Here is a 13,582-nt window from a genome sequence, read left to right on the forward strand (position 1 = left end):
TCACACAACACCGTAAACTCAACGTTTACACACGTATTTACTTCCAAATACGAAAACAACACAGCGAAATGCCTCGCTATAAACAGAGCAAAAATCTTCTCAGTTCGAAATATCAATCGAAACTAACTCTTTATCCAGCGAACCGTTTATATAAACACCGAAAAGAAATCTCTCAAATATTCCACACGCTTCTGGAAAAAAAAAATAGACCGTTATCAAATTTTATCAATGAACAAAAAGGAAATAGGGGGGTCGTATCCTTTCGCCATATGTTAAGGGGTTGTATATTCATTACGGGAAACTATTTACAGGTTACGTTACTACAATAATTACTATTTACAGGATTTGTAACACTATTGATAAAGATAGCTGGGATTAAATTAAAGAAAGACAGTGCAGTCGGAATTCGAGATAAAGAGGTTTTAGGGAAACTTCTTTGAGATAAACAGGGGAGAGGGATGACATTGAATTTGCTAAAAAAGCAGGGAAATTGAAAATTTTTGATATAAAAAGGTTTTTGAGTTTGGTAGGTTCGAGAATGCTGTGCAATGTGCATTTTACTGAAGTTAATTTTCAGACGTCGGAGAAAGTGATATGATGCAACCGAGGAATTTAGTAACTAAATACTGAGAACGTGTACTTGGTGTCATACCGGCTGATCGGTACGTACTTTATCCTGGGTAGGACAGGACGCACTTGTAGAGTAGGGTAGACCGGGGCAGGTTTACACGGATTTTTTTCAATGAATTTTCTAATTTTTTTGTTTCAACTTAGGAAATAAGGGAATTTTAGGAAGGAAAATTTAGGAACTAAGGAAGTTTTAGACATGGCGATTTTATGAAGCGGTTAATGGAGTCGAATTCGGGATATTCAGTTGTTGCTCAGTTTGTTTTTAACAGTTAAAAAAATTATTTTTGAGTCCAAGTCGGTTGCGTAAACTTTTCCGGACACGGGGCTCGTTTAGGCATATTTATTTTGACACCTAACGTGGTTCTCTTAGTGTTTCGAACATAACGTCTTACCATCGTTAAAATAAAGAAAATTTATTACAGACTAAATAGAGTATAAAGTAAAAACTAAATGGGCAGGAAGACAGCACTACATGATTGTAAACTGTAAGATACGAATATGTAACTCAATCAAAAAATAAATGGTGATTTTCAAAACTAAGGAGCCTGAAAATACTAAAAAGGTTTGAGACAGTTTGGTGCGAAAAAAGCGTCAGAGCATGTTTGGAAGTAAAGCCCTGGTTTCCTAGGGGCGAATCACCGATCTTCGACGTCGCTCCTCGCCGTGACGCTGAAATCGAAGTCAAGTGGATTTCGGCGTGGCCATTCACGATGTCGATTTAGCTCGGGCGCGCATGCGCAGAAGAATAAAGTTTTTCCCTCGGCGAGGAACGACGCCGACGATCGGCGAGTTCTCTACTAGGAAACCAAGGCTTAAGACACCGTAAGAACGTGCTTAAAGATGCTCCGACGTCAACGCGTAAACTTGCTCCGTCGCCAGGATTTATTTTTAACGTGAAAATAAAAAATATTTCAGTTCATCCATGCACAATTTTCAAAAAAGGATAAAATTCTACTAATTTTTATGTATTTTTTTCTTTCTTAACTAAGTAAGGTAAGTGCTCCAGTAGTCAGCCACAAGGACATAAAACTGCTTATTATATGCACAATTCAAAGTCGGATATGACGCATTCCAACATTCATTTACCTGTCCCCAATTATCATCCAATAACAGTTAAGTTGTAGGTACTTGTTCTTAAATAGTAACGAGTTATTTTATTTTAAATGATGTGCCTGCCATTCTAGTTTGCGATTTTGCTTAATTTTTTGTTAAGAAGACACATCTTCTTTCAATGTTAAGTACCCTTTTATTCATTATACTGCAAATTTGAATTTACTTTTGTTTTAATGGATTGTATAACATAATGTTTGAATGAAAAGACAAACTCCTCCTTAGACTCTATTGCAGGGGCGTAGCTAAGGGGGGGTTTTGGGGACAAACCCCCCCCCCCCCGAAAAGTTAGTCTCAAAAAAAAAGAGAAAAAGAAGAGAGAAGAGAAAGAAAAAAAAAGAAGAAAAGGAAAAAATCCAAGCGATTATACATATATATATATATATATATATATATATATATATATATATATATATATATATATATATATATATATATATATATATATATATATAAGAAGTAACCCCCCCCCCGAAAGTCGGGTCTAGCTACGCCACTGCTCGATTGTTTTTAAAGGGGTGGCTAACCACTGGGTATGGAATTCTATTGCACTTCCAGTAGTCGGTCATGGCAGTTCCACCACTGGTTTTATGCTCTTTGTCTGATCTACCCAGGAGTCGGCAACTTTCTTAACATAGGTGTTTGAGAGTTTATTAAATAGTAATTAAAATAATGTTTATCTCTAATGCTTATTTTAATTTAGAATTCTCGAAAACAGGTTTTGTAAATTCAGTCCATCGTTGCGTTTAGAATAAAAATTCTGATGCTCACCAAATGGTGCATTAGTTTTTCTTTACAAACCCACTTTGCGTTGATGAAATTCATAAAACAAATGATTTGATTTCAATTGGTTTTTTTTTTTTTGGAATTTTGAAATTAATAAACATTCTAATTGTAAGGAATTAAGATGTGATACTTCAATAGTTACGTTAGCTCAAGTTATTTGAATGGTCTCAACTGGTTGCAGTTTGGAAGGTAAAGAAAAACGTTGCGAAGACATCAAGAATGCAGAATTCTTTCGTAATTACTGGAATAGTTAATTTTGTAAGTATGCTGCTGTGCTGTAAGTTTCGCATTCAATTTTGTTTAAATTTATTCACTCACACCCCATAAAAGAAATGAAAATGAAACGACCGACTACTGGGCTCATACATGGCCGAGCACCGGATATCTATGGCCGATTACTGGAACATTTTCTCGTATTAAAAACAGCTTGGTTTTTAAAATAAAAATGTTTTTATTCCAGAATCAAGTTAGTGAACCAAAATTAGAAAGGTATGGCCTAAAGTTTTAAAATGTTTTTGTTGTATTGATTGCTGAAATTTATAGGTTAACCAAAATCAACAACCGATCTCTTAAATGGCCGATTACTGGAGCTCTTACCCTATTATTTATTCACAATAAGCTTCAAAACGTTCAACGCAAAACTTACTCAACTTGGTAAAAACAGATTATTATTTCTGCATGCTAGACCGAAGCTCAGCTGATGCTCAAAAACTTACGCGAACATGTGCGAGAGAGCAGCATCAATCTGTTAGGAGTGTTGGCTCTCCATTTAATAATTCGTTTTTAAAAAAGGGCACTGAGTAAATGTGCCCAGTCTACCCTACTCTAAACGGCCAAATTTTTAACTGTACTCGGCCAATACCGTCTATTTGTAAAACGTAAGCTTTGATAAGTATGAACTAGTTGTACCCGCACGGCTTTGCCCGTAATAGAAAATTAAAAGGTCTTTTGGTTCGTCTGTATATTTACAAATAATGTATGGTGAATTTTCTCGCCAATTGGCTTGTGCCCATGTTACGGTTCCACTTTATGATAATTTCGTAATTTACTCGTCCATCTTATGATAATTTTGTTCTTAAAATTAGAATAGAAAAAGAATCACATCGAATTTTCGAAAAATCGCTTCGAGGTGCACACCCCATGCTACAAACTTTGTGCCAAATTTCCTGAAAATCGGCCGAACGGTCTAGGCGCTATGCGCGTCACAGAGATCCTGACAGAAAGAGAGACTTTCAGCTTTATTATTAGTAAAGATAAAGAAGATAAAGATTAAGAATTTTCAATAGATATAAAAAAAATAGTTGAGCATACATTTATGGTATGCAATCATTTGCTATTGCTCGACTCATAAAATATGACTGCTCTATGCAAAAGATAAGAAAAAATTCACATGCCAAATTAATGCAGAACGCAATTTAGTTATGAATTCGTTGATTTCACCTCTTACTTGAAGGATTTCAAAGATAACAATGTAACTTAATTTTTTTAAAATGTTCTATGCCAATTTCTTAATTTCTTTGATAAGTGGAACCCTTTTGGGTCACCCCCCCCCCCACCCCAGAACCCTTGATTTTTAAACTTTGTTGCCAATCTTAATGCGGTATTTTATATACACACAAGGACTGTTATGAACAGTAGCGTCAGCGTCACTATGGCGGTAGGGCGAGGACAACGGTCCATCCCCGGGAGACACTCAAAGTGAATTTTAGTTTATAAAAAAATATATAAATAGTTTAATTCTGAATGTCTTCCCCGATAAATGTTATGCTTTTGTTTCAAATTTCGATGAAAATTAAGAACTATTTTTCTGGGAACATGCTGTTAGATTCTTCGTACAGGGGCAAATTTTACATAAAATTCATTCGTAACTTGTCTTTTAATTTAAAGTTTTATTACTTAAAAATAAAATAATGAGTTTTTGTTTTAGCGTTTTGGTGGTTTTGGGGATGGGTGCTATCACAAAATACCGCCCCGAATGACACCCGTGCTAGGAACTTCACTGAGCAAATTCCTACTTTTTTTAATTTTTAATGAAAGTTTTTAATCAAACTTTTGTTTTTTCAATGACCAGCAATAAGAGAAACTGTACAAATGAATTGCAATGAAATCTTCAAACTTTATAGTTGAATAAGAAAAAGAAAAAAGAAAAAAAAATATCAAAGCACACTTTTACCTCAGGAAAGTAGGCTAAAAACCTAATATAAACAAACTGCTACTCAGTATTAAGTCTTTCGTTTTGAATGAACGTTACCATCTTATATCACAAAGATAACAAATCTTTGCCATTTGAATTACCATCACATTTATTCCAACAAAAGATTGATATCCCGTGAAGCGTTCGGTAATGGCAGTACGAAAACATAGAAATTGCGCTTTATCTTCCATTAGTTTATGCAATTCATGACAGAGAAGGAATGCTCACTTAATTCTCTTTTGCAGAACTACCCAGGGCGAGGTGGTCCACTATTCCATCGTCCGATTAAACGATTTGTTCTACTTCAACGATTTTCCCTTTCCTTACCTGGAATCCATCGTCCTCTACTACAAGAAGTACAAGTTCAAAGACACCAGACTAACGCATCAGGTAAGTTCGGTACGGATTTGAAAAAAAAAAAATCATTCCGAAACGGCATTTTTGTTGTTTGATTTATGGGATCATTATTATCCAAGATTTGCCCGAGCTGATGACTTATAAATGACGTTTTGAATAGGTTCTCTGTGAGACAGGAAAATTGCTTTTCCGCAGCTTTATTTCTTTCTTACTTTTCTTTTTTTTCTTATTGCCATCAACTCTTTCTAAAGTTTAGGTGCAGCAGCTTTTTATGTGATTGCTGTCTTTTACCGGATCCCAGTTTATGTGATAACAGTGAAAGTTTTAATCTTTCTTCTCAAAACAACAATTTAGAATGTCACACCTTTTATCTTCCGGTTTTTATTTTTTACAGCAGTTGTTTTACTGCTATGAACTGCTGCGAGCGCATTCAACCTGGAGGCGATCGCACCCAAAGAGACGATGTTACTTCTAAAGTGGGCGATAGTTTGGTTTGGTAGAGGGGCGATGAGTGTTTTCAAAACAAAATAATAGTAGCATAAAAAGTCTGTGGAAATCGAAAACGAACGCGAAACCGATTGCTTCGAGTTCAAAAAAGGAATCGCATGTTTAAAAAAAAAAGTTTAGGAGCTTCTTCTTCACACCTCGATTGAACTTTGGCGGTGTATTTCTTTATTTATAACCAAGGTTATGAATTTTACACTTTTATTTATTTATTCATTTATTTTTATTTTAAGTTTCAGCGCATGTAATTCCCTCAAATTCCATTTTGAAAAGAAAATTTTACAAAAAATATACTTCTGATTTTGAAAAGTACGTCGATGATCTAAGTTTCAAAGTTATTTCCCTTCAAATACCTATATAATCAGTTAGTTTTGGAAACGAAAAAAAAGTACTTTTATTTATTATTTCATTCTTTTTTTAAAAAAGAAAGTCTTGAAGAGATGAAATTTCTTTATCATAAACATTTTACTTCAGATTTAAATTAAGTACCAATGTTTTGCATAAAATCGATGTTAACAAACTCCAAGTAATATATTTTTTTTAAGGAAGGGGGTGTGGGGGGGGTGCGCGATAGGTGTCAGTCAATTTCTAAAGGGAGCGATAGGCTCTAAAAGGTTGGGCAACAAAAACACGGGTTTTCTTTATCGCTTTATTTGGAACTAATTTGCAGTTAATCTGTCTACTTTATATGTCTTTGTATTTCTATCATTTTATGCGCACTCTTTTTCTTTTCTCTATCTAAGGATTGTGATAAATGATTATCACGTAACGCTATTGATAATGTAATTTACGACCAGTTTATTACATTTTTTCATTTAAAAAGCCCAGACTTTAATGTCGGTACTGTTTCAAAGCTGCCAACTCTCCCGACTCGTCCGAGAAACTCCCGAATTTTAAAGCTTTTTCCCGAATTCTCTAATGAAGTCTCCCGAACTTCATTCAGAACGACGGAAGAAAGGAATTTTCATTGAATTAGAAAAAAATCCGTGCAGTAGAGCATTTTCTCACACGCGGTTAGAAACTTTTCGTCCGATCATTTTTGAAACATTTTAATTTCATTTAAAATCATTTTTCTTTTTAAAATTTTCATGTCCGAAAAGGTGGTGCAACGTTATCGATTTTTTAATGAATTCTTAAAAAAAAAATTACTTATTGCAAGACATGTTCATCATAATTTAAAAGAGAAAACAAAATGTTTCCTCTTTTGAAACACCTCCACCCCCAAAAGTTGTAGATTTTCGGCGTAGGCATATCTTATTTTAAGAAATCCCTCCTTAAATTTAAAGAGAACCTATTTGCACTCAAACTTTTGTTTGTTAAACGCATTCATGTTAAGGTTTCGGAATTTTATCCGTATGTCTTCCTAAAACTGCATCATTCAATGTTGGAAGCTATGCTTGTTTGAAATTGGATTAAAATTTTATTTTTTCGTCAAAACTAAAATAAAATCAGGAGGTTTTTTGGGTTCAAATCTCCGAAATTTTAAAAATCTATTCCAATTTTTTTGAGCAATCACGATTGCTTATTGTTCTCACTTGACTGTTTTGAATTCCTATCATTTTATTTTCCCACCGCCACTCTCTGCCAGCGCCACCGTCGCGTCCACCGGCCTCACGATGCTGCTCCTCTTGCGAAAACCGTCTCCAGGTTGCGTACATATCCTACGCACACACGCTTACACACACATACACACACTCATGCCTGCGCAGACACACACACTCTTACACACACATACACACAGTCATGCCTGCACACAGACACATATGCCTACATACACACACACACACGCGCGAACGCCTACACACACGCGTACACACACAGCACTGCATAGACAACACGCACACACATGCATGCACACACACACACGAATCCACACACGCGCTTACACAAACACACACGCGCATTCATATACACACACGCTCGTGATTGCGAAAAACATAATTTGAATTCAAGATGCCAAAAATTCAAATTAATATATTTTTTTACTTTTATGGAAAAAAATGTTTTTTTAATTGGCTTACAAGAAAGTGAAGTAATGCACACACCGCTCACTCCTTTCAAGAACGTCATCTCTCAAAAAGTAGCGATTTGGAGTTATGCTTGCTTTTAGAATGCCATGAATGAGTAGTGTATTTTAGCGAAAACTGCAAACGAATCAACCAATTTTTCGTTTTTTATGATCATTTGAAATATTGAACCCTAAACTTTAATGGCGCCTATCTCTTTCGAAAAGACGTTTGTAACCCTTATTTTTCACTTCATATTATTTGTCTTGATGGGTACTACCACCCCTTAAAGTTTTCCCCAAGAGTTCAGAAACACCCTGTGTATTTAATAGATGTTGTCTTAGTTTAAAATCGCTCACCTGAAAAATCACGTTTTTCGTGATGTGTCGATGTTGAAAGTGAACGACGTCAGATATAATTTCTTATCAGATATCTCTACATAGTATAAAATGAAGTCTCCAAAAAGCGTCTGTTTGTTTGAACTCGCAAAACTCGAGAACTACACGGCCGATTTCGCTGAAATTTTCACAGTTTGTACCTTTAAGTCCTGAGAAGGTTTGCAGACCTGTTCGAAAAAAATTCGACGTGTAGTTCTCATTTTATTCCAATTTAGGCCCAATTTTCACATAAATTCCCGAATGTGGGGGTGAAAAATTACTCGCAAATAATCTTAATATATAAAAATGTTCTGTGCGGACGTTTGTCACCATAAGGCTTTTAAACGGCTGGACCGATTTTGATCAAATTTTTTGTTTGTAATTAAGTTGTGGCAAGCATGGTTTCGAAGCGCGATGGATCGAATCGGAAACGTTTTTGTTAATTAATTAATCAATTTAAACATTGGATGGTTATATTTCCCAAATGATTAATATTTATTTTAACCTATTGTTGAGCGAGAACTGAAATAAATTTTTAACCCGTTGCCAAAGGACAATAAGAAAGCCAGCTCTGCTTTTTGTAATGAAATTTCCTACTGTGATAATTAGAGAGAGTGAAGCCTTCATTTCTTAAAAGCAACGATTTTGGGTCCAGTGATATATTTCAAAGTAAAGTACTGGAAGAAATCGGGTTTCTTTCACTAGGTTCACTCAAAACGCGTGTTTTTCGTCGTAGTTAAACCATGTGACCGGATCGGTGCTTTAATTATTCCTAACCAAATGATCGGAAAGTACTGTACATAGCAGCATTTGTTTCTCGGTTCAAATCCATTTGAGTTTTGGCAAGAATACTTTAAGGATTATCAAACTAATCAGTACATTATTAAAGGAAAAGATGGTGGAATTTGAAGACGAAACAAATTTTCTTTTTATCCAGATAAATTACAACAGGGTAGTTCTGTACACACAAGATCAGTGCAGTGGAAGATTTTTATCTTTGGAAAGAACAATTTAGGCAAATATATGAAGTTTTCGTTCAAAAGATGGGACCGCTAATCGGTCAGAGCTCGCTTCGCTCACTGATCGGCTGGATTACAGGAACGTGGTGGCTTGGCGACATTGGCCATAACAATAGAGTTGCGTGATTATTTGTTTACTACTGTTAATGTAATTTGTTGTATTTTTTGTTCATTTGGTGTAATATTTTAAATTGCAAAGAATTGTTTTTTGGTTTTTAAAGAGTGTTTAATCATTTTAGTTAAAGAACGTGTTTATTTTATATCTTAAGGGGGAGGGGTGATTTTTGCTTATTCAGAGAACTGTTTTACGTTTATCATTTTTTTAAACGATATCCATTGGATTGTTTTATTCTTTTTCATATGGGGAACGTTGCAGCGAAATTTCCCGTTTTTTCTAGATGGGTAGTTTTTTATACTTCATATCTGAGGATAATTTTTTTCCTTTGAGTATGTCTGAAGGATCAAACCATACAATCTATGAAGATCTTTCAAGTACGCGAGAAAAAAATAGTTGATAAAACAACTGATCAGTGGGCACTAGAGAAATAAAGTTGTAATAAATATACGCATTCTGACTCCAAGCAGCTTAACATATTTTCTATTTACTTATTTTTTTCAACTTTTCCATTTACGAAGTTTGAACAGAACAACGTCTGTCGGGACCTCTAGTAATATTATATATCGTTGGAAAGGGAAGAATTTTCCGCGTTCTACGCAATTTGTTCCAATGCTCTAACTTAATTGCGGCGGGAGTTTTTTACGTTTTTAGCTCGAATTTTTTTAGGCTTAGCTAAAATTTATTCACTACTTTCTTCACTAAATCCATCAATAAAAAGTGAAAGAATTGTCCCACAGTTTTCTTTTTGAGAGCATTGGATAGAGGATAGAGCTGCTTTTTTTACTCCAGATCTAACTCGACCTAAGGTCGAAAGTTTAACCCTGTATCTCCATTAGAAAAAAAGTTACAAGCGAATTAAATGAAGTTCAAAAATCTATTCTGTATTCAAGTTTTCAACCATTTTATTTTGCGTTTCCACGGTAACGCTTTTTGAATCCATTATTTCAATCTTTCTCATTTTCAATTCTGAAACTTATTTTATTTTGTGTTTCCATGGTTACCCTTTTTAAATCCATCTTTCTCATTTTATTTTAATTTCTTAAAATTATTTTAATATCTGTCGTCATTGTTTGGAGGGGACATTTTGCATGATGGTTTTTTTTTTATTTTTTTATTTTTTATGCCTGATTGTTGAATATACGTCACTTGACACAATTTTTGTTTTCAAAATAGACCGGGCAAAGCCGGGCAACGCAGCTAGTGCTTTATAAAGCAGCCAGCCCCCCCCCCCCCCCCCTCTCGTTAAATAAGCTATTGCACTCAAAACCAATAAATATGTAAATGAAATTCAAGTTGATTTAATCATACAGATTTCTCAAAAAATGTGTTTGTTGAAACCCTCCCATGTGAACTGAATAGTTCATTAATTTTCAATTTCCACCTCAATATAGTGTAATTTGTAACTGATAGTATGAGTAAATTTAAATATCTCACTGGAATTTTTCTGAATCATTTACTATTTTTACTTCCTTTTACAAAAAAGGAAGTATAGTATTCGCGAAAAAATTTTCACTCAAAATTCGGCCTTAATTTCTATTTTGCTCGCCCCCGAATTAATATTGAGTTTTTTTTCAACCCGACCACACGCGGATAAGTGCCTAAGCACGTATAAACACCTGAAATATTCATTTTGACATTCCCCGAGTTAATTAAAACGACTTTTCTCGTTGTAATTAACTTCCGTATTTGCGGATGTGCGTATGTATGTCGCATAACTCAGGAGCGGTTTTGGGGCATTTTAGAACCGTTAGTTTTGTTCAAAAATAGCATAAAAATGCAAAAAAGCTTTTTGTCTGCCTATGGAAATGAGCAAGACGAACAGGTAGCAAAGCCCGTCCCTTCTTTCAATATTGCATTGAAAAGCTCCCAAATAGTAAGACTTTATTTTCTCAAAAATACCAGGAAAAAACTTTCCAAGAATTTCAATCCTGGAAGATGCTGAAATCATTTTGAACTCAATGATCAAAAAACCATAGACTATTCGAACATTTTTCAACCTGTCAGTATTCGCAACTAAATGTGCTAAAATGATTTTGAAATGCTAGGCATTATATTTTTCGTAGAATATAGACCTTATTCGCAACTAAAGAGCTCAAATACGCTACCTTGCGGTGATTAACAATACTAAAGAAAAAGGTAAATCATTCCATTCCACGTGTTTTCTTTGGGGTAAATTACAGGCTTCTGACGGTTTGTGGTGTAATGTAATTTCAGAAGAATAGAAAAGAAAGCTTATCACAAACACGATGAAAAATTACTGTCATTCACAAAGCGTCAAAGCAAGTTATAAGTTACGGCATTTGCTTGTTTTACCTTTTTCATCCGCCATTAGACAGTGGCTTCAGTACCTCCTATAGTTTATTGGAGTTGCGAATACCTTTCCAAAGAGTCATCAAAACTACCTTTAGGTTTTTTCTATTTAGTGTTTGCTTTCTATATATTTCCCGCATTTTACGTTTTTATAGCCCGGTCCCTTGAGAAACGTAAAATCGGTATTTCGTCAGTGTCGATATCAGTTTACGCACTGTAAAGTGATGAAGGCAAACAAATTGGATAAATGAAAGCATTACAAAGTGGCTTACAAGTGTTCCATCATCACACTGTGTTTCGAAAATGATTTCCTGTTTAAGCTTTGTTCTTATCCCGTAATCTTGGGCAATTGCTTGAAGATGAAACGAATGATTCGGCAAACTCTATTCTCACCACTGTCAAGGCCTTTTTTTCACTTGATTTGTTAACAATACTTTTCTTTCGTTCTGGGACTGACTTGCAGGTCTCGGGATTTTCTTTTTACTAATAACTAGTGATACCCGCACGCAAGGGCGGCATTTCAGCATTTCATTTGGGGGGTCGAGTTTCTTTAATATGTATTACCACAGTGCGGTTCCAAACACACATTAGGTAACAGGAAGTTGTCAAAAAATTGGTTTAATACGAATAAAAATTAGTGTTTAGAAACAATTAAAATTTTGATTCACTTTCTAATAAGTTACCATACAAAACATCTCGATACTAAAGTTTTTTATACCTTTTGGAAAAGTTTTAGTGCATGATTTTTGGAATTCAGGAGAGAAGGGAATCGTGTTACTAATCTATCAGTGCCCAGTGCCGTTGTGTTTTGCCAGTACAGCTAAATAGATTTTTTTTTGGCCCATTGTGCTTCGAAAATAAGTCTCTAATCTCCTGAGACAAAAAAATCTTTCTCTACTAGCTAAGCTGATTGGAATAGTTAAAAAACAAAGTAACAAAGTTATGTATGAAAACACTTTTCATATCTTGCTCTTCAAAATCACTCAGGCAACTTCAAAAATTGTTAGGGGCTTAATTTTTCATCATTGAATAATCTAGTCTCGTTTGCGCTCTCAGCTTCAATGAGACGTCATCAGCCTCCAGCTCTGTTATTCACTATTCCAGAATGATGAGTCCATTACAAGGGCAAACTGTAGTCTCTGGATGTGATAACTAGTTTTTAGGTATATTGCTTGTAATTTTTACTGCCTCATGCTAAAAATTTTACTCATAATTGAAACATTTTATTTTTCGTTTTCAAAATCCAATCCAGATAATATAGAGCCAACCATACAGAAAAATAATTATCATCAAATCTTGTGTTAATTTCATTCAAAACTGAATCTATTACTTCATACAAAATATTGAAAAATCAATGTTTGACTTCACATCATCATGTGGATTTTTGTCACTTTTTTTTTTGTGCCTTTTTAAAAGTGGCTCGGAGGTAAATTTTTTTTTGAAAAGTTTCACGATGGATTGAAATATACATCTATGTAAAATCCATTTTCAGTTTCAATTATAGATTGAACTATAGTTGTATGGTGCACAGATCAATTATTGATTGAACTGTGGTTTGACTAGTCCGAAAATTGAGCGTAGCGGATTGAAGATGTTTTGATAGAGTAAAGCATTTTTCAAAAACATTCTTCAATACAAACAAATTGAATAAAAATTCAAACGAAGTCATACATGGAAAAGGGCATGAGCTTTTTCACCATTGGAAAGAATCGTTTTGCAATAATTCTTCCAGTCGTCAAATCACTGCTTTGAAGTTATAGGGAATTAATTTTATGGTTTTAACTCTTGAAGACCATCTTGTGTCACTCCGAGATTGCATAATTATAGAGCCTCATAAAAGATAGTTGTTGATATGTTTTTTTTTTAATTCAATAATCACACGCATTTTTAAGAAGTTTCTATGAAAGCAGATAATGCATTGAGCAGCTGAAACGTGTTTCTAGCAGAAGAAAGCGATGAACTTTCATTAAACCATACACTTAAAAAATGAGCTTATACACTTAAAAAATGAGTGTAAATGTGAATGTAAAATATCAAGGAATTTTCTTGCGAAAACCTTGCAGCCACACTACTTTGCACGAGCCTCTCATATTAGACACACCATACTGGGCACAGAAGCATGAAATATTTACCCTATATGAGGAAATGTCTTCTTTAGCTAAAATTAACCA

At 34.5% G+C, this 13,582-nt stretch overlaps 1 protein-coding gene across 1 annotated transcript in view; it reads left to right on the forward strand.

The window, feature by feature from the left end:
* The window catches only part of LOC129220392 (uncharacterized), a 45,988-nt gene that overhangs the window by 22,466 nt on the left and 9,940 nt on the right, over window positions 1-13,582 (forward strand). The window contains exon 3 of the mRNA XM_054854806.1: window positions 4,966-5,110. Within this exon, the coding sequence (XP_054710781.1) occupies window positions 4,966-5,110 (145 nt within the window). The remainder of the gene's footprint in view (window positions 1-4,965; window positions 5,111-13,582) is intronic.

The sequence above is a fragment of the Uloborus diversus genome, chromosome 4, assembly GCF_026930045.1.
Source record: "Uloborus diversus isolate 005 chromosome 4, Udiv.v.3.1, whole genome shotgun sequence".
Lineage (NCBI taxonomy): Eukaryota > Metazoa > Arthropoda > Arachnida > Araneae > Uloboridae > Uloborus > Uloborus diversus.